This window comes from Podarcis pityusensis, assembly GCF_964106645.2.
Source record: "Podarcis pityusensis genome assembly, chromosome: 15".
In the NCBI taxonomy this organism is placed as follows: Eukaryota; Metazoa; Chordata; class Lepidosauria; order Squamata; family Lacertidae; genus Podarcis; species Podarcis pityusensis.
The window spans coordinates 23,131,510-23,152,912 of record NC_138040.1 but is presented as its reverse complement, the minus strand read 5'-3'; the positions used below and the strand labels follow the sequence as shown (position 1 = coordinate 23,152,912).

Here is a 21,403-nt window from a genome sequence, read left to right as displayed (position 1 = left end):
CCTGTGCTGGAGATGGGTGGGCCATTAAGGAAAATTCAGCAGGCCAGATGAGGCCTAAGGCCAGTCGTTTGCCACCCCTGCTGTGGAAGGGCTGGTCTGGACTCCTTCTCCTTCAGCAAAACTGTTGCCACACACTCTTTTGCATACAAAATCTCCTCTGGCTCCAACTCTCATTAGCCATCTGCCCTTTGTTTCACAGGTTGACAATGTACTCCGTGGAAATGGATAACCTGTCACAGAGACAGGAGGATAATATCATTCAAATGAATCAATAGTGCACAGGCAATTTTTGTGTCGCCTAATGATAATGTGATTGTGTCCAAAACACGGTTTAATCCCATGTCTCATCTTGTTCTCCCTGGAGCTTCCTGCACCAGAGGAATCAGACTTTTCTCTACTTTTCCCGAGGCCACAAAGATCTGTGGAATCAGCTAAAACGGTTACAGGAATAGTGGGGGGGGGGGGGGGAGAGAGAGAGTGAAGATTATTATAATAATGCATTGTATTTCTGATTATGTGGGCAAAATTCATATCCAGAACTCAGGGTACAAATTTCCTTCATGGCTGCAATTGCTCAGCTAAACGGAGGGCCTGATGCCTTCTCACTTGTGCGGAGCAGGGGCCGGCTTCCCCAAGATAACAGGCCCTATTTTCCAGGGACAGTCCCGAATCTACAGAAGCTGTCCCAGTTTCTGGTTTGATCCTGGAATGTCCCGCTTTTCCTTAAAGGTAAAGGTACCCCTGCCTGTACGGGCCAGTCTTGACAGACTCTAGGGTTGTGCGCTCATCTCACTCTATAGGCCGGGAGCCAGCACTGTCCACAGACACTTCTGAGTCACGTGGCCAGCGTGACAAGCTGCATCTGGCAAGCCAGCGCAGCACACGGAATGCCATTTACCTTCCCGCCGCTTTTCCTTAGGACATCCCTATTTTCACAGAAGAAATGTTGGAGGGTATGGAGTTATGCAATCCCCAAGCCAATGAGATATGTAACTATACAACCTTTAGAAGACATCTGAAGGCAGCCCTGTATAGGGAAGTTTTTTAATGATTAATGTTTTATTATGTTTTTATATAATAGTAATATTAATAATAATAATAATAATAATAATAATAATATAATTTATTACCTATACCCCACCCATCTGGCTGGGTCTCCCCAGCCACTCTGGGTGGCTTCCAACAGGAGATTAAAAATACATTGAAACATCAGTCATTAAAAGCTTCCCTAAACAGGGCTGCCTTCAGATGTCTTCTAAATGTCAGAAAGTTGTTTATTTCTTTGACATGTGATGGGAGGGCATTCCACAGGGCGGGTGCCACTACTGAGAAGGCCCTCTGCCTGGTTCCCTGTAACTTTGCTTCCTACAGTGAGGGAACCACCAGAAGGCCCTCGGTGCTGGACCTCAGTGTCCAGGCAGAACGATGGGGGTGGAGACTCTCCTTGAGGTATACTTCAGTATATATGTTGGAAGCCACCCAAATTGGCTCAGGCAGCCTAGTCAGATGGAAGGGTATTATTATTATTAATTATTAATTATTGAATAGGACATCCCTATTTGCATCAGAGAAATATTGGACGGTATATGTTGAATGCGCTCAAGGGAAGGGACCTTCCCAGTTTTCCTGTACAGTTTTGGAGTTCTCTTCCACATAAGAGATGTATGCCCATCATTTCCTCCCATCAGTGAGGCAAGATGAAGCAATTTGCCTCGAGTGACAGATCTGCCTCCTGCCCCTGCTGTTGTGCCTCTGCTACCCCTGCTGGAGTTTTGTCCACACTGTCACCACCACAATGCCACTGCCATGGCCTGAGTTTGCCTGCAGTGGGGGAGCCAATAACTTTACCCAGGGAACACCCACTGAAAGTGGCAGCCGTAACCTTTGCACTCTGCCTAGAATCCTTAATCCCATACTTTTGACTCCCTCTGCTTCACAGGCAGACCAGCACACAAGTGGGCTGCTGAAAGGGATGGCAGGAGAACATACCACTAAAGAGTCTCGAATTAATTGAGCTGGATATGTTTAGTCTGGAGAAGAGAAGACTGAGATGTGATATAATAGTCACCTTCAGATATCTGAAGGGTTGTCATGAAGCAAGTATTTTTTCTGCTGCTCCAGAGGGTAGCACCCGAACCAACAGATCCAAATGGCAAGAAAAGAAATTTTGACAAAACCTTAGGAAGAACTTTCTGACTGTAAGAGCTATTTAACCATGGAGTGGACTGATGGAATCTCTTTCACTGGGCATTTTTAAACAGAGGTTGGATGAATATCTGTCAGGGATTCTTGCAAATACAGGGGGTTGGACTAAGATGACCCTTGTCCCCTCCAACTCTGCAAGTCTATTATTCTATGTTTTTTTTAAAACTGATTAAGTCACATTTTGGCACAAACTCCTTGGAACCTTTGCAGTTCCTTAGATTCCCTCATTTCACTTCCCCTTATGGACTACTGAAGAACATACTGCTCTTTTCACACTTCCTAATTCTGCTCTCTCTCTCTGTTTTGGTTCTTTGATTTCCTTTAGGAGTTTTCGCTCCAGCGGCTAGAGAGCCATCTGGATGATCGAGTGAACATCATGGCCTTTTCCATTTTCAACCAGTCCCATGCTTTCTTCCAAGAGTTTGCAGAGAGCCTCAACCAGTCATGGCTGGAAAACTGTGATCACATTCCTTTTACTGGGCCAGCAGTAAGTAAAACAGATTTACATCAATTGGTCCTCAACCCACAGTGTAATTAGGGCTTGTTGGGAGAGAAGATGAAGATAGCATGAAGAGGGGGCCACAATGGTGATTTGTTGAGGGTCTAGAACCTTATGTATCTCTCGCTCATTGCTCCTTGTTGATCGCGTTCCAACAAACTAGATGAACATAAAAAAAGGTATCACAAGACCATGGCATTCTCAAAACAGGTTGAAGGGTTATGAGGAGCAAGGTCTTTTCTGTGATAGCAATCCATTGGTGTGATTAAGAGTTCTCAGTTCTGGAGAGCTTTGGAGAATTCTTTTGTGTTACCTGCCTGCTTCTTTCATGGCTTCTCAATGCCTTCATGCTATGTTGTAGGCATCATGAGGACATCAGATCAGCCACTCTAGCAAACAAGATGGGGGACCAGATGGACATTTGGTCTGATCCAACAGGGCTATGGCGTTTAAAACTCATTTGCTTTGTTTACATGAGTCTCAGGAAGGGCTTTGAGGAATGGAAAGGTGGCATCTAAATTTAAACAAACCTTTACCCCAGGCATAGGCAAACTCAGCCCTCCAGATGTTTTGGGACTACAACATCATCCCTAGCTAACAGGACCAGTGGTCAGGGATGATGGGAGTTGTGGTCCCAAAACATCTGGAGGGCCGAGTTTGCCTATGCCTGCTTTACCCTGTCTTGTTCTCAGTAAAGACCCGTTTACATGTTATCCCCTATTTATAGCAACATGTTACTATGTGATAACCAGCTCAAGATGTCTCTGCATGTGCAAAATTCATTTTCTTCACAAATGAGTCATTGTAACTAGGAATATGTGCCCCATTTAAGGTTGCATTCTCCTCCTCTCAAACTCCCTGCCTATGGGTATTAATTATAATCAGAGTATGATCTCCTTAAATCCATTCAAACCTTTCAATGCACCCTAGAGAGAATGTTTGCTAGAATACCATTCCCAATATTGCCACAAACACAGTAAGAGCCTGCTGGATCAGGCTAGTGGCCCATCTAATCCAGCATCATTTGTCTAGAAATGATCCTCTTCCTTTTAGGAGATGTTCACAAAGGGTACAGAAACTACTAGGGTCCTTCCTCCTATGCAGCAGAACTGCAAATGTTCACATGCAAATAGACAGAGCATTGGGTGTCTTGTAGCAGCTATCTTCCTTCTTCATGTAAAAGGTCAAAGTGACCTTAAAGAAGCAAACTAGGATCTCTGTTTCGATTGCATCACCCATCCTCTGCCCTACAATACCGGGGATGGTTGACATCTAGCAGATGCTGAAGCTTGCTACAAACTGCTGCTTGCTTATATTTGAACCTGCTGTTTATTCAGCTGTGAGCTTACAGGCTTGCATGCTCTCTCTCTCTCTCTCTCTCTCTCTCACACACACACACACACACACACACACACAGCCTCCCTCGCTGTCCACCCTTCCTCCAGCCCAGGGAGATGCTGCAGCTAATTCATTGCCCAGTCTTACTTTATACCTGACGTGATCCCTCCATTTGTAACTGCCCCAGGTGATAGCTAAGATGCATTAGGGATAATGCTTCCTAATAAAGCAGGAAATGTTAATGGCGGGCAGAAATAAAAACTGAATTCACCCCTCTCCCTTTCCCTTGGCTCACATTTACGGTGCTTTCATATTTTGCTTTTGTTTTGAGTTCTTATTCTACTGTGCATTATTCACCTGCGTGAAACTCTTTGAAAATAATGCTCAATCCTTCTCTCCCATTTGGTAGAGAAAAAGAGACTCAAGACCCCATGTTGCATGGCAACATGTGCATTACAGGGTACCAACACCATTTTTAGAAGCAAGGTAGCTTTGAGGAGGCGTTTAGCGCAGTGAAGAAGTGTTGGGAGGGGAAGGGGTACAAAAACCTTTCCCCACAAGCTAGTTCCCATCTCCAGATTGCCTCCCAGCTGCTTCTCTCCCCCAGATGCATAAGTGTCCTCAGATACACATCTGAAACCCGGGGTGGTGGGTGGGGACAGCTTGGGGCAGGGGAAGAATAATACCTGTTGGAAAAAAGGATTAAATGCCATCTCCCATGGTCTTGTACTCGCTCTCCTGTTGCACGTTGCTGGCCTTGGCCAATGTAACACAGGATTCTGCAACCTGGCACCCTCCAGATCTTCTGGGCTACAGCCCCCATTTATTATCCCTGACCATTGGCCAAAACATCTGGAGGGCATGAAGCTGAGAAAGGCTGGTGTGACACGTCGAAACCAGCTTTTGATTTATCCTGAAGAAACTCTTGTTTTGGTGTTGTTGGGAGATCTCGTTCACCTGCAAATCAATCCTCTGATGAAGCCACGATGGTCAAACTAGTTTAGATTTCTCGGGAAGAGATATTCTGTATGGCATGGAGTGGTGGCCACTTCTCTCCGGTAAATTGCTCCCACTTCTTTCCCTCTCTTTGCTAAAGGAAGCGTTGCACCGCTGCTCAGTGGTCCTTCTTGCACAGCAGCCCGGGAAGCTGTCAACCCATGTTCTGAAGCCTGGGTGACTGTAGCAGCAGCTGTCAGAACCGATAGCTAAGGCATGTGAAGAAAGCCCCCTGCCTGCACTCTCAGTAATACTGCTTATTAGCATCCTCAGCCTCCAGCAGTATCTGGTCTCTTCTGACAGCAGAAAGAGTTGCATTGAAGAAAAGTTGCAGGAGTCACTAAGTCATGGGTAGGCAAACTAGAGCCTGGGGGCTGGATCCAGCCCAATCACCTTCTAAATCCGGCCCATGGACGGTCCGGGAATCAGTGTGTTTTTACATGAGTAGAATGTGTGCTTTTATTTAAAATGCATCTCTGGATTATTTGTGGGGCATAGGAATTCGTTCATTTTTTTCCTTCAAAATATAGTCCAGCCCCCCACAAGGTCTGAGGGACAGTGGGCCGGCCCCCTGCTGAAAACGTTTGCTGACCCCTGCACTAAGTCTTCCTTGCTGTGAGATGAGGCCAGACATGGCACTACCAGAAAATGGGTGTGTCAGGCGGATTCAAGCAACTCCCATGGCCAATTGCCCAGGAAAGCACAAAGACAAGGAATGTTTCTTACCATCGGCTTTTTATTCAGTAATTACAGAGAGACACTTTGGAACCCAGCCTCTTGGATAATGGCGTTGTCCCGAGTGAATCTCCACCCCCTCCGTCTCTCCCACTTCCTCATGTGTCAGCCCTACAGGTGCTGACAAGTCCCCTTTGCCTTTGAGCTCTTTGCTCTCCTACTTTCAAGGCTCTCCAGGTTCTGGGAGAGGGTATGTGTGTCTGGAATGCTTTCTAAAGACACTATGCCTCACTGGTTCTTCCTCTTCATCCTCCTCCTCCTCTCCCATTATTTCCCAGCTTTTCCCCTCATCTGCCTCTAAGCTGTGACCTCCCTCAAACCCCTGTTGTAATTCTGAACTGTCTTCCTCTTCTCTGGAAGGGTCAGGCTGGGGAGACGGTCTTCACCATTCTTCCTCTGCCCAGTTCCTGACATTTTGTGAGACAGCAGGAGGCAACTCTGAGACTAGAAGGGCCCTCCATGAGTTTTCTGTAGGTAGCATTCAGACAGCTGTTGCTGCAGTCATCCAGAGACATCACAACATAAAGTGGCTGATTCACAGGGTGTCATATGCACCGGAACAGTATTTTCCTAGCAACGCAAAAGCAACATTTGTCTTGGTTTGTGGGAACCACTCATTATCCATGGTGGAAGGACTTTTAAATCCACACAGGGAATTGTTCATTGTTTTCCTTATGACATTTGGTGTCAATAAACTTTAGCAAAGCGCAATTCAAGGAAAGGTCCCAACTGCCTAGGGATTTACATGTTTACCCATCAACCTCAAGGGAGCTGAACCTCCCCAGGAAGCTCTGAGTGCCGAATCCCTGACAGCTGGGCCTGCCAGGAGGTTCCACATAAGCCACGGAAATCCCAAGGCTTTCTTGCTAGGAGACAGTGGAGCGTGTTTGCAAAAGGAGCAGGGAGGTATTTGCTGAAAAAAAGAAAAAAAACCACTTCCAATTAATCACACTGCAAAGAAAGGAAATCAGGGGAAATCATTAAAATTGCAGATGGCTAGATTAGGTAATTAGAATGTAGGCTAAAGCAGATGTTTGTAATTAACTGTTTATTTCATTGACAGAAACCCTGATTGTACCAATGGATTGTGGCACTTCTTTTTACTGTGTTAAATTTGGGGGCAAAGATATAGTTGTTGTTGTTTCTATATCTATCTCTATATATACACCTCCGTTTGAGAGATCTCCAAGTGTGGTTTCCTAGGAAATGCAGGATTTATGCTCACAGAGTTTGTTAGAACAGCCTCATTCACCTTTGGGCTTTATTCTGATGGAAATTTTACTTAAAGTTTCAAACAACACATCCATGGTTTGAGAGTGCTAATTGTAGGGATTTGCAAATTGTGATTAATGGGCTTTAGATTGTTTCACCAATTCAATAATTCAGATGTGTAAGCCCATTCTTGTGCATGGCATTTTAAATGAGGATGGGTCTCTGCCCCTACAAGCTTACAAGCTTACATTTAACACAGGGCAGACATTCCCTTTAGTCTAGGAATGGCAGCTGAATCCATCACTATTGAAAAGCCTCTGCTTTCAAGTCAAATGGAAATTCTGACTGTTGTGAAGTCTCATGATAGCTCATGCCTTGTTTGTATATGCAGTTCCACACTCTTTGCCATAGTCAATGAGTGACCAGTGTGCAGGAGTAAAGCAGCTCAATGCTCTTAGAGGGGAGGAAGAAATATTCCCCACTATTCAGTTTCTTTACTTTTTATGCTGTTTCCAGAAGGATCTTCCTTGGTCTCATCTAATGATTTTGGCTAAGCCCTGGAACAAATGAAGAGGAAGCCGCTGACTAGCTACCTCCGCCCCAATCCCCAGATTGCATTTTGCTATAATTCATTAGCACTATTTACAACAGACAAGGGACAAAAATTAAAACACACCACCCATGATACAATATACGATAATAAGCAAACGAGCGGAGGTTTGCAAAAGGGCTATTAATGTCAAAAAGAAAAAAAGATGAGGTTTTTCTAAAGGGTTGGAGATTTGATCTAAGGTTTTGAGTGGGAAGAGATGAGGGGAATGTATTTCATACCAAGTGGGTGGCAGGAAAGCCCTGAGGAGCCACACAATAGCCTTCTTATGGAGAAATACTACTTAATTGTCTGCGGCATCTGCCATATGAACAGAATCACAAATTGCTTTATTGCATTAAATAAGACTACAGATAAATAGTGGCAGAGAGAGTTGGCAATTAAGAGACCCAGACGGAATTAGGAAATATGGTTTTCAGGCGAGGGTTGGAACAAGCTGGGAACCGATGAGCCAGAAAGGAACTGGGGAGGCTTCTGCAGATGGCAGGCTTCACCAAGAAGATGTTGTTGGGCGTTCCTCATGTTGAGATTGAGAAGAAAGTAAATGGTGGAGAAGGCGGAGAACGTCAATTTAATTTGCATTTAAAGACTAACCTGCCTGACTCTCACTTCTTGAAATAATATGTGAAACAAAATACAACCATCCTTTAGAATTCGTACTTCTTGAATTTTACAGTGCAGTTCTCCAGCCCAATGTGTACAAAAGGCATGTAATAAGGCAGGTGAGGGACACAGGTGGCGCTGTGGTCTAACCCACTGAGCCTCTTGGGCTTGCCAATCGGAAGGTCGGTGGTTTGAATCTGCACAATGGGGTGAGCTCGCGTTGCTCAGTCCCAGCTTCTGCCAACCTAGCAGTTTGAAAGCACACCAGCGCGAGTAGGTAAATAGGTACTGATGTGGCAGGAAGGTAAACAACGTTTCCATGCTCTCTGGCACTCACCATGGTCTTCTGTGCACCAGAAGCGGTTTAGTCATGCTGGCCACAAGACCCAGAAAAGCTGTCTGCAGACAAACACCAGCTCTCTTGACCTGAAAGTGGAGATGAGCGCTGCAGCCCATAGTTGAATTCAACTGAACTGTGCAGGGGTCTTTTACCTTACCTTTACTAGGGTAGGGTGCATAAAAATGTGCATATGAGTGGAATTAACATGAAAAAATGCATTATATTAGGAGAAATTGCTTTGCAATAATATTCATATTAGGCAAAAGGGCATTTAAGCATGTATATTGGAAGAAAATTGCACTAAAATGCTGGTGAGTTTTCATGAGGACTTTAAAAAATAATAATTGCATATTATATGACAGTCTGGAGAACTGAATTTGAACTTGGAAGAACAAAAAACTGGGTGAAACTGAAACCAGTGGTCCACTTTTGGTCAGCATCAAGGCAGGGAGAAACATGCCACAAAGAAAGGCAGTAGAATGGGTGATGGGAGTGAGTGGGAAGCATGAATTGCGGGTGCTGAAATAGGCTGTGACAGGATAAGGTCTAAGGCAGAATATGGTCCAGGGAAGGAGTTCATGGGATCAAGTCCAAGGATAAGATTTCTTTAAAAAAAAATTAATTAAAAAGGAGGGAAAGAAAGAGGAACGAGAACCTCTAAGGCTCACAGGAATCCCTTAATTTATGCAAGACCAATAATCCGTTTGTTTATTCATTAAAATAAATTTCATACCCTGTCATCTCATAATGGAGCACCTTGCAGTAACCTGCAGTGGAATAACAAAAGCAATATTTTCCAGAAAAGCAGCAAGATAAATAGAAGCACAACGATCACCACCGACTCATTGATGGCTAGGGGCTAAGAGTAAGGTTGGATGGCATGCAGTCACCTCTCCATCAACAGAGAGGTGGGCTACCATTTGCAGGGACTCCACCACAGCAGAGACTGTGCTGTGGTGCAGATCCGCATGAAAGTGGAAAGGCCCACAAGAAGAAGAAGAGACGAGTTTGGATTTGATATCCTGCTTTATCACTACCCGAAGGAGTCTCAAAGCGGCTAACATTCTCCTTTCCCTTCCTCCCCGACAACAAACACTCTGTGAGGTGAGTGGGGGTGAGAGACTTCAGAGAAGTGTGACTAGCCCAAGGTCACCCAGAAGCTGCATGTGGAGGAGCGGAGAAGCGAACCCGGTTCACCAGATTATGAGTCTATCGCTCTTACACCACACTAGCTCTCACAAGTGGGGTGAGGCGGGATGGTGGTGCTAGGGCAGTTTTGTCTCTCCCAAGGGGCCTCAGTCCCTGGCTCCCTAATGTACATTAGCTTGGAAATGGAATAAAATGGAGAGAGAGAGAGAGAGAGAGAGAGAGAGAGAGAGAGAGAGAGGGAGAGAGACCACTTGCCCCGACTCTACCTTTTGCCCCAGCTAACGCACAGCAGCAGTGTTTCAAGTTAGCAGTGGAGACACCACTCAGTCCTTCAGCTCCTCAACCCTCATCGCTTTTCTGATCAAACAACAATAAAACAGAAGTGGCAGAGAAAATAGCAAATCCATGTTTGCAATGGGAATAAACCCTGAGGCAGCAATTCAGAAGCCCCAAATGGGCAGAGGAGGAACCTTGCGTGAGAATCCCATAAAGTTATTGGAGGAAGGGCAGAATAAAAATGATACCAATGGAATAAAGTTGATTTAAAAGTGACTGTCAAAAATGCACTTAAAAGGCACTGCTATTTTTGCTATTAAATCTTCGTAAGAAGTGGGATTTGAAACTAAGGACGGACAAATCCATCCATTTTCTCTCAGTTTCTTACTTTTCCATTCTTAAATTCAGTTCTCCACATTTGTGAATATACAATACCCACCCACACATTTTAGTGCAGTTTTGAGTAATATGTAGATTTTTAAGCACATATTCCTAATATGTATTTTTGCATATTATTTTCACCAACTTAAGCATTTGCATGCACACTTTCCCAAAATGTTTGGATTTCAGCGCACACAGTTTTGGTGAGAAAACTGCATCACAAGCGTTGCAGAAGTGCAATTTTTGAAGGATAGCTGTGTTTCAGATCACATGTTGATTTGACAAGTGCAAATACAAATGCAACCTCAAAACAGAACCAATATCGCTTTTCTCCCACATCTCTACTTGAAACAAACTGGTGCAGTGTGGAATATTGTGTTCATGCTTCTAGTCAGCCAGCCATGCCCTTTCCCATGATGCCCCATTCCATCTGTTCCCAGGTTCTATCCCAGCCCCTCAATCCAACCCTGAGCATGCTCAGTCCAAATTGAGTGATTTGGGGCTTTCCCTTCCCTCCTCTCTTTAGGGTTTTTGACCATTCTTTGCACTCCTGTAAACCTTGGATTTCCCCCCAAATTTCCATTTGGGCTGTGTTAAATCTCCTCACTTGGAGAATTGAATTCACTATGAATATGTATGAGTGGACCACCAAGAGTGGATCTTTCAATTTTCTTGAGACTTTCTTCTGTGAACAATGATATTTTTGTTCCTCTCTCCCCTTTCTGATATCTGAAAGAGCACCTCTGCTTAGCAGAACCCCCAAAATTTGGAAATTAGTTTGAGCAGGAATGGGTGGAATTTGTTGGCCCAAGTGCTGCAACCTCTCATGGGCAATGTTCCAGGAGCATGATACCAGTGGTGGGTGTGACCAGACCCACCCCCTCCCTATCCATGCAAACTAGAGGCATTACCACAGTTCATGATCATATTCTAGCCAGGGAAAATCACTCTAGGAGGGTGCAGAGCAGGACCAGTGAAGGGTGTGGGCTGGGTAGAGTCCTAAGGGCCAGGCAGAGATGCCCAGAGGGCCACATTTGGCCTCCAGGCTTGATATTCCCCAACCCTGCCATAGACGGTGGCATGCCGCCACATTGAAAAATGTTCAGCGCCACCCTCTCCAGATTGCATGTGTACAGCCATTATACAGCTTCATAGAAAACTGTCCTTGATCATCCTGTCTGATAAAATTAAACAAAAAGAGACATTGGCAAACATAAAAACCCACTCCTGGAATTGAAGCAAATGTTTGTAGGCTTACAAAGTCGAATATCCCAATCAATAGTGTCATATGCTTCATTAAGATCTACAAGCATCATTTGTGGTAGCTAATAAGAGATCGTTAACTGCGCAGAGGAAGGGAAAAGGAGATGAAAAACGGACCAAAGACAATTAAAGATGACAAGCTGAATTTCTGACATGGAGGTAACAAATGGAAAGCACACCCAAATATATTGGATGTTTTTGACCTATTACTGGCAAGCTAGATCTTGGACTCTTTCACATTAATGCTGTTATTCCGCCAAACCTTGAGGATCTCGCGTGAGGTTAAAAATCCAGGAGGGTTTGCAGAAAAATCTCAAAATCAAGAGAACAGAAAACTAGAGAATGGTGTGCATCCATTGATCAAGGATCAAGGGCTTAACAACATTTGTGTTTTCTGAGACCCCTTTCCCTTAGCGACCTTCAGAAAAACCCCAAACTTTGCAAAAGCACAAATCTTCCCACCATGCCATGCAAACCAGCAAATGTATGTCATTTCCCCTCAAGACATAATTGTGAGCATGGCAATGGAGCTCACCTGAGGCAAAGTTTACAAAATGTTTGACAACAAGTGTTGCTTCGAAAGCTTCCAGAAATCGAGCCTTGGGGTGGGAACATCACAGAAGTGGAATAGGAAGGTGTTGACAAACCAGGGACCCAGGGTATGCCCCAGTTTTTGTGCTGATAGATTATCAGTGGCATGGGGAATTGGCACTAATTTCTAGGAGAAAGAAAATAGTATAAATCAGTTGTGGTGAGTCCTTGGCCCTCCAGATGTTGTTACACTACAACTCCCATCATCCTTGGCCTTTGGCCATGCTTGCTAGGACAGATGAGAGTAACCTCTGGAGGGCTAAAGGTTCCCCATTAGTGTAAAGACTCAGCTGTTGGGATGCAAGAGGAGATCGTGTCCACCTTCAAGCTGATCTCTTATGGGCCTATGAGCCTCTTTTTGAGAAAGGAGCATCGTTAGTGCAGGCCATTAACAAGACATCTTGGTAGTGGAGAAACTAGGGATACAAGGGTAGAGGGGAGATAATAAAAAAGTATCAGATAGCAAAGTCCTAAATATAGGTGGTTTCATGTGTTTATGTTTAAAAATTAGGAGCCAAGGGCTTGGAAGGTGTCTTCCTTTATTGACACTACATCCTGGAAGATGGGGCATGTTTTTTCTTGCTAAGTAGCCGAGTAAAATATTGCCTTCACAGTTTTTCTTATACAGTGGTACCTCGGGTTAAGTATTTAATTTGTTCCGGAGGTCCGTACTTAACCTGAAACTGTTCTTAACCTGAAGCACCACTTTAGCTAATGGGGCCTCCCGCTGCCACTGCGCCACCAGAGCACGATTTCTGTTCTCATCCTGAAGCAAAGTTCTTAACCTGAAGCACTATTTCTGGGTTAGCCGAGTCTGTAACCTGAAGCGTATGTAACCTGAAGCGTATGTAACCCGAGGTACCACTGTAGCTCTGTAAGTAGAAAGCAGAGAAGCTTTAAAAAAAAAAAAAGAAACCTGAAAGTGCAGGAAAGGGATAGTTTTCCTGGGATTGGGTGGGAGAGCTCCTGCAGGCCCTGCCCTCCATAATTTACAACCCTGAATTAGTGTTGTGCCTTGGAATATGTTTCCCCATTATGCATTTCCCCTCTTCCTGCAACCTGTAGTGCAGAGTGCCTCTAAGCATGTGCAAAGTACATTTCTTCTTATCCATAGTAGTACTTATTTATATGAAGACACCAAAGAACATTCCTTAAGCAATAGAAGTCTTCCCCATAGCAAAGATTGAGCTTCAGGAGGGATCTGGAAGGTGCATGCCTCCTGCAGAAGCTCAAAGGAAGGCACTGTCCATTTTGGGAATTAATTACATCCAGAGTTGTTTGTGCAGAATAGCTAGAGGAGAGAAATGACAAAAGCAGTAGGTATTCTCAGATATAATTTTGCTCACATGCCAGAGAAGGTGAGGTGACGCAAGGGATTTCTGAAGTGAAGACACCTCACCGACCCCCCACAATGGTAATTGAGGAGAGACACTCTGAGGAGAGAGGTTAGTTAGGAGAAACCGAGCTTTGATAATAATGAACCAACAACAATGAGAAAATGCAGGAAGTGATGATAATTAAAGGTGAAATCTTAGTCATAGCAGTGAGGAGGAGAGAGAAAATGACCAGTTAATAACTTGATGAAAAATGAAACGAAACCAATGGGATTGGGGTTGGGGGGAAAAAAATAAGTACCACCTGAGTCTAGAGGAATAAATAGAAGTGATTAGAAGCAAATGAGTCTAAGTTGGGCTGTCAACACAGATTGGGTACTCCTTTGCCAAAGCAGTATTGTCAGATATGAAAGTCCTGCATGCAGGAAGGGACCTAGAGAGTTTAGCGAGACCGGGATTAGGAATAGAGGAGCTCTGGTCAACTAACCTTTACTCAGAGAAGGCCAGGGGTCAGCAAGCTAAAGCCCATGCGCCATAAGCGGCCCACGGGTGTCGTTTAACCAGCCCACAAGCCGCCCACTCAGCAAGTCCCCGTGCGCTACGCTAAACCGGTGTGGTGCAGGGACTCGCTTCCGTGGCGCCAGAAATCGTGTCTGCGCAGACACAGATGCCGGAAATCACGGGTGCTCGATCCGGCCCACAGAGGGTTCTCCGCTGGAGTGAACCAGCCCAGGCGACGTAAACCTTGCCAACCCCTGGAGTAGGCCCATGGAAATTAATGGGCCTAAGGTACTTATGGTCATTGATTTCAGTGGGTCTACTCTGGGTAAAAGTTCATTGACTATAGGGAGACTGCCTTATACAACAGTTGTCCATCTAGCTCCATATTGTCTACACTGACTGGTAGCAGACGATCTACAGGGCTTCAAACAAGGATCTTTCCCAGCCCTACCTGGAGATGCCAGAGATGTTCTACATAGGATCTTCTGCATGCAAAAGAAGCAGCTGGTCTGCCACTGAGGTAAACGCCCCAATCTGTAGTATAAGATCCTTGTGGGGGGAATGGTCATAGGATTATTGGCTAATCACAACCCAAACAATAGGCAATCACTTGGTTTATTTCAAGGGCAATCTGAATCTGTAATGTCAGTAGCCCCTGGGAAGGCTACATTTATGCAGGAGGCTGCTGTAACTAACCTCATGCCAGTGCAGAGCATCATAGCCTGGATCAGGCTGGTGTCCCTTCCACTCCAGCACCCTGTTCTCATAGCGTCCACCCAGATGCTCCAAGCAGGACCTGAGCACAAGACCACTCTGCCTCTCCTGTGGTTTCCCACAGCCAGTAGGCAGTGCATTACTGCCTCCGACCATCGAGGCAGAACATAGCCACTGTGACTAGTAGCCATTTATAGACTTATCCTCTAGGAAAAGTGGGTAAGTAGGATACGTAGGACAGTGTGGGTGGCGCTGTAGTTTAAACCACTGAGCCTCTTGAATCCCCGTGACGGGGTGAGCTCCCATTGCTCTGTCTCAGTTCCTGCTAACCTAGCAGTTTGAAAGCACACCAGTTGTGATGGCCTGGGAATCCGATTCAGAGGCTGAACCGGAGGAATCCCAGTCTGCACAGGAGTCCCCGCCTCCAGGGCCGGCTGAACTGGGGCAGGGCCTTGATTCTGAAGCGCCTGCACCTGTGCCAGATCCTCAGGAGCAGGCACCAGGTGAATCCACTCTGGCTCCGGAGGTGGTTGAGGACTCAGTGCCTACAGGTGAGTCTCCCCCTGGGTCCAGTAACCCTTCAGCCTCTCCTGAACTGCAGAGGCTCAGGGCAGAGAGGCGGAGGGAACTGGTTTCTCCCAGGAGGAGTGTTCGCCTTAAGGCCAGGAGAGGCGGGTCTCCTGGGGGCCGGGGCCGCCCCTGGCCTCAGAGAAGATAAAGGCCAGTCAGCCCGGTCCCAGGTTGAAGAGCTGTCTCGGCCAGCACCCAGTCCGGTTCGCCCAGAGTTCCTGTCCTTGCCCAGCTCCTCGCTGTGGACCCCGCTTCGCCCGTGGAGGACTGTCTGCCGACCCTCAACTCAGGTCCTGGACCTCGCCCCACGGTAACCTCCCCCCTGGACCAGCACACCAGTGCAAGTAGATAAATAGGTATGGTTGCGGCAGGAAGGTAAATGGCTTCCATCACGGTGTCCCGTTGCTCCAGAAGCAGTTTAGCCATGCTGGCCACATGACCCGGAAAGCTATGTGTGGACAAACGCCGGCTCCCTCAGCCTTAAAGCGAGATGAGCGTCACAACTCCATAGTCACCTTTGACTGGACTTAACTGTCCAGGGGTCCTTTACCTTTACGTTACCTCCCAGTACAGGGAGAAGGCCTCTTTCTCTCAATTTCCTACCCTTTACACCACCACCAAAGCATTGAATTAGAAAGTAAAGTGGTGGGAGGCTGGGGGATCAGTGGGTGTCCCAAAGAGGACAGCATAGCCATGAGGGAATTCTTCTCTGGCTCAGAGGAGACTTTGGATGTCACCATCCTCACTTTGCATTTGAGGTGAGCACTACGCACACCAGAGAGCTGTTATTTTCCAAGCCCGGTAATATGAGTCCCAGCCACATCACTAGTTGGAACAGGCATTCCTATCAATCCCTCGAAAGGCCTTATCTTAGATGGCTAAATATAAGTGCTAAAGGTTGTACGGGCAGAAGTTAATACCACTGTAACTGTTGAAATCCTGGGATAAGTACAGAAATAAACTGAGCCTGGGTGCATTTCTGTAGACTCTAAATTTAATTTACAAGATGTTTTAGGAGACTTTCCCTTGGGAGTCTTACATAATGTTTTGCGATTTAAGGATTTAGTGGTGCATAACAGATATATTACTCACGAAGAGATGAATGTTAATTCATCGCACTTGATGCCTGCTTGGGTTGAAGAATTTCAAGTCCAGTATTCTGAATTAAGACTTGATAAGTCGGCTGAGAAATCAACATAGTGTGAAGAGTTATTGACAAAAAGAGCCAAAGAGAAAAGGGCAATTGTCACAACTATATAATATAATCTCTGGTTTACAGATAAAGATGCATTCTTATAAGTTTCTCCAAGACTCGGGAAATGGCTCATGGGACAAGATCTGGGCAGAGATTCATATGTCAATTAGGCTATTTTCTCTTTAAGAGTGACTCAGTGCAGATCAGTGTACTTTGCAAAACATTACCCCCTACGGGGTTAAATAAGATCTTGAGTACATTTTTAGACTTTGAAAATGTCATAACGAGTGGACAGATTTATTTATGATGTGCAGTATAGTTATCCTTGTGTTCAGCATTATTGACCAGAAGTTACATACTTCATAGGGACACAGAAAAAAGCTTTGTACTGAGCCAGACGATTTATTCATCTAATCAAGTACTGTCTACACTGGCTGGTAGCATCTCTTCAGGGTTTCAGACAAGGGTGATGTCAGGAATTGAATTTATGACATTTTGCATGCAAAGCCATCATTTTTTCCACCAGCCATCTCCCCCCCCCCCAATAGATCGTGTAGCACTAAAATCCAATGCAAATATTTTACATTTGAATTATTTGAAAGAAAGCTTTTAAGGGGCTCTTAAAATGTAGTTGTTGCTTTCTTTTGCTTGCAGACAATGAACCTCCGGTTATTACTGTAAATTGTTTATTGTATAAATGTTCTACCTTGTTTTCTTTCTTTTTTTCAAATGACAGCTAAATTCATTCACAAAACAGATCTATTTTGTTTTATTTAAGCATTTTTATGTTGCCCAATCATCTGTGTCCTCTGGGCAGTTCATGGATTGAAATCACTAAAATACATCAGCAGTACTAAACAAAAAACAAAAAACCATCAAATATATAAAAGCAACGCCAGTGCAAAAATTAACAAAGAGCAGCATAAACCCATTCGACAGTATCAAATCAGTAAACGGCACTAAAAAAATCAGCACAGGGAAGACAAAATAGTTCTAAGAACTAAAGGCATGGAATTTAAAAAGCCTGGAGGGGAAGAGAAAAATCAATTTAGAACAGTAAAATCAAATTACAGATAATAACAGCAACAAAGGAATGGCATTTGGCAGCAGGAATAAAGAATCACCCAGTTAAAAACAATGCAGCAGCAGCATGGGTATCAAACTGCAACTCATTCCATGACAATGGTCTCCCACTATCCCCCTAGAGAACTTGGAATGTTTGAACCAGGTGGCTTTCCCCATGGCATTCCACAACTTAAAAGACCCCGCTTCTTAAAGGCACCTGCTGGACGTCACTCAGGGAAGGAATCCGAGGCCGAGGCCTTGGATAATGAAGACTATACTGGGGGAAGAAAAGCCCCAGCAAATACGAATGGTTTGTTAAAGTTCAGGATATCTCTGATGTGGCTAAGCAGACAAATAAAATGCACTAAAGAAATGACTTAGGTATGTCTATAGAGGAAACTAGCTGTCAGATTATCTGCATTTTTTTCTTCATTGGGTTGGAATGGTGTCGATTTTCTTGCTGTTGCTTCTGGCTTTTTATTTTTAATTGAAAAGAAAAGAAAAGAAAAGAAAAGAAAAGAAAAGAAAAGAAAAGAAAAGAAAAGAAAAGAAACAGGATTCATGGCTGCCAGAGGGAGGAATTTGATGCCCACCTCAGCACTCTGCCCTTCCCCAAAAGTAGCAGAGTCAGAATAAATAATGCAAAATAATAAAAATAGCCAAATAAATACACCCCTGTTTCCCTCCTTCTGAATTGTTAAAAAAGGCACCTGTGTGCTGCTGCTGCATCAATTTACATTTCCTAAAACCCAGACAGTTGGCTCAGTTTAAAATGCTCTTTGGTTGGTTGATAGATCTAGTTATTTTTCTATTCCACCCTATTTTATGAATAACACATTACATTAGGTGACCAGGGCAATTTTGCTAGTAATGAGATTTTGAATCCCATATATTTATTTTTTGCTTGGCTTTTTAGAATAAGGGGCGTTTTTAATTTAAAAAATAATAATAAAGTAATTTGAGCTGGACATATATTAAGAACATGATAAATGGGATGCCTTGTGCACTCTGCAATTTTCCGGCCTGGGTTACACTTCCTTTGCCTATTTCAATTCTCTTCCCGGTATCTTCAGCTGTCTTCTGCCTTGTTGTTTGATGCCGTCTATGCTGTCGTGAGCGCCGTTCAGGAGCTGAACCGGAGCCAGGAGATCGGCGTCAAGCCCCTGTCCTGCGGATCTGCCCAAATCTGGCAACATGGCACCAGCTTGATGAACTATCTGAGAATGGTGAGGAAGGATTGAACATAAATGGTTTGGATGGAAGAGGGAGAGATAATAATAATAATAATAATAATAATAATAATAATAATAATAATAATATTATTTATACCCCGCCCATCTGGCTGGGTTTCCCCAGCCACTCTGGGCGGCTTCCAAAAGAATATTAAAATACTATGATACATCAAACATTAAAAGCTTCCCTAAACAGGGCTGCCTTCAGAAGTGTTGCCAGGAGGTTTAATGCTGAGCAAGACAGTGGTGGGGGTGGGGATATTGATTTAAAAATATTTGTTGGTTTGGGGTTGGTTTGGTTTCTTTTTAAAAAAGTTAAGTATTTCTACAAAAGCACCTCAAGGCAATGTACAACAAATAACACATGCATGAAAACCGGCATAAAACAAAACAGAAAGCTCTGAAACTTATTCACATGTTTGAAAGCAGAGTTACAATACAATACAAATACCTGTATTGGCATTTCAAGTTAAGACATTTCAAGTCAGTGAAATGTTGTTGTTGTTTAGTCGTTTAGTCGCGTCCGACTCTTCATGACCCCATGGACCAGAGCACGCCAGGCACTCCTGTCTTCCACTGCCTCCCACAGTTTGGTCAAACTCATGCTGGTAGCTTCGAGAACACTGTCCAACCATCTCGTCCTCTGTCGTCCCCTTCTCCTTGTGCCCTCCATCTTTCCCAACATCAGGGTCTTTTCCAGGGAGTCTTCTCTTCTCTTGAGGTGGCCAAAGTATTGGAGCCTCAGCTTCACAATCTGTCCTTCCAGTGAGCACTCAGGGCTGATTTCCTTAAGAATGGATAGGTTTGAACTTCTTGCGGTCCATGGGACTCTCAAGAGTTTCCTCCAGCACCATAATTCAAAAGCATCAATTCTTCGGCGATCAGCCTTCTTTATGGTCCAGCTCTCACTTCCAAACATGTGAAACTTATTCACATGTTTGAAAGTAGAGTTACAATACAATACAAATACCTGTATTGTCATTTCAAGTTAAGACATTTCAAGTCAGTGAAATAGATTTAAAAGGGACAGGAGTGAGGCTGTCGAGGGTCACAAGGCACTCAGTTGTTCTGCTTCACCCTGTCTATTCCCCTAGAGGGATGAGTCATTAAGAACCCTTTCAGACAGGATGGAGATTAAAAAGGAAGCCATTGAGGCAGTAATGTCCTTGTCCCTGTCCACTAGGAGGAACCTCATTTGGCTTTCTCTCGGAGCCATGGGTCGCAAGTCCGGCATTTTGCTCAGCATCTGTTTGCAGAGTCTGCTGTGCAAAGGGCAGTCCAAAAGAATATGGTCCAGTGAGTCTGGTACTCCCTGATTGCAGGCACACAGGCAGGCTTGATAAGGAATTTGCGAGTATCTACCTGTGGTCACGGGACGCAGGTAGCGCTGTGGGTTAAACCACAGAGCCTAGGACTTGCCCATCAGAAGGTCGGTGGTTCGAATCCCCGTGACGGCATGAGCTCCCATTGCTCGGTCCCAGCTCCTGCTAACCTAGCAGTTTGAAAGCACCTCAAAGTGCAAGTAGATGAATAGGTACCGCTCCGGCGGGAAGGTAAACGGCGTTTCCGTGCACTGCTCTGGTTCACCAAAAGCAGCTTAGTCATGTTGGCCACATGACCCGGAAACTGTACGCTGGCTCCCTCAGCCAATAAAGTGAGATGAGCGCCGCAACCCCAGAGTCGGTCACGACTGGACCTAATGGTCAGGGGTCCCTTTACCTTTACCTATACCTTTACCTGTGGTCACTGCTGATGGGGAAGGCATTTCGTCTTGCGAGCATAAAAGGTTTGTTGGGAAGGAAGTAGTAGGTCTTTTAGGTAAATGGCACAACGTCTGTCTGAAGTAGTTATGACTAGGGCCTCCGGAGAACAGGGTCTCAGAGTGTGAGGAGACTAACGCTGTTTTTCGTGTTCATAAAGCCACTGCTTGAAGGTTTGGAGTACGTAGCTTTCATCAAATACTTCGAGTCTTTCCAGAGCAATACCCAAACTACATATTTTGTCCTGAATTGCTCTAACATCCCACCCACTGAGGGAGGCCATAGATTAAAAAACAAAGAGCTGGAGGAAAATAAATGTTTTATCCTGGTGCCTAAAGATAAGCAATGATGGTGCCAAGTGTGCCTTCCTGGGGAGAGCATTCCTCAGGTAGGGAGCCACCACTTAAAAGGCTCCTTTCTGAAGTCCCAAAGGGAGCAGGAAAGCCAGGATGTGTTCAGCTTGATAGAGTACCAGTTACATAGGCCTTATTCTATGATGATTACCCTTTATTAAATCAATATCTGTTGGTGAAAGCAGGTCCTGTGCCAGCTTTTCTGGGTCTTGGATGAGTTTTATTTTATTTTATTATTTGTTTGTTTGTTGCATTTTCATGCCACCCTTTACTCCAAAGAGTTCAAGGTGGCATCCATGGTTCTCCTCCTCCTCCTCCTCCTCATTTAATCCCCACAACAACCCTGTGAGATAGGCTAGGCTGAGAGGCAGTAACTGGCCAAAGGTCACACCCTGTGAGCTTCATGGGTGAGTAGGGATTTGAACCCTGGTCTCCTGGGTCCCAGTCTTACACTCTAACCACTACACCACACTGGCAGTAA

The 21,403-nt window shown here is 44.8% G+C and overlaps 1 protein-coding gene across 4 annotated transcripts in view; it reads left to right on the top strand.

Annotated features, from left to right (window-relative positions):
* GRIK4 (glutamate ionotropic receptor kainate type subunit 4) overlaps nucleotides 1-21,403 on the top strand; it is a 469,347-nt gene that overhangs the window by 359,511 nt on the left and 88,433 nt on the right. For all 4 annotated transcript variants that reach the window (XM_080983424.1, XM_080983422.1, XM_080983423.1 and 1 more), the window contains exons 8-9: nucleotides 2,531-2,692; nucleotides 18,651-18,803. In XM_080983424.1, the coding sequence (XP_080839550.1) occupies nucleotides 2,531-2,692; nucleotides 18,651-18,803 (315 nt within the window). The remainder of the gene's footprint in view (nucleotides 1-2,530; nucleotides 2,693-18,650; nucleotides 18,804-21,403) is intronic.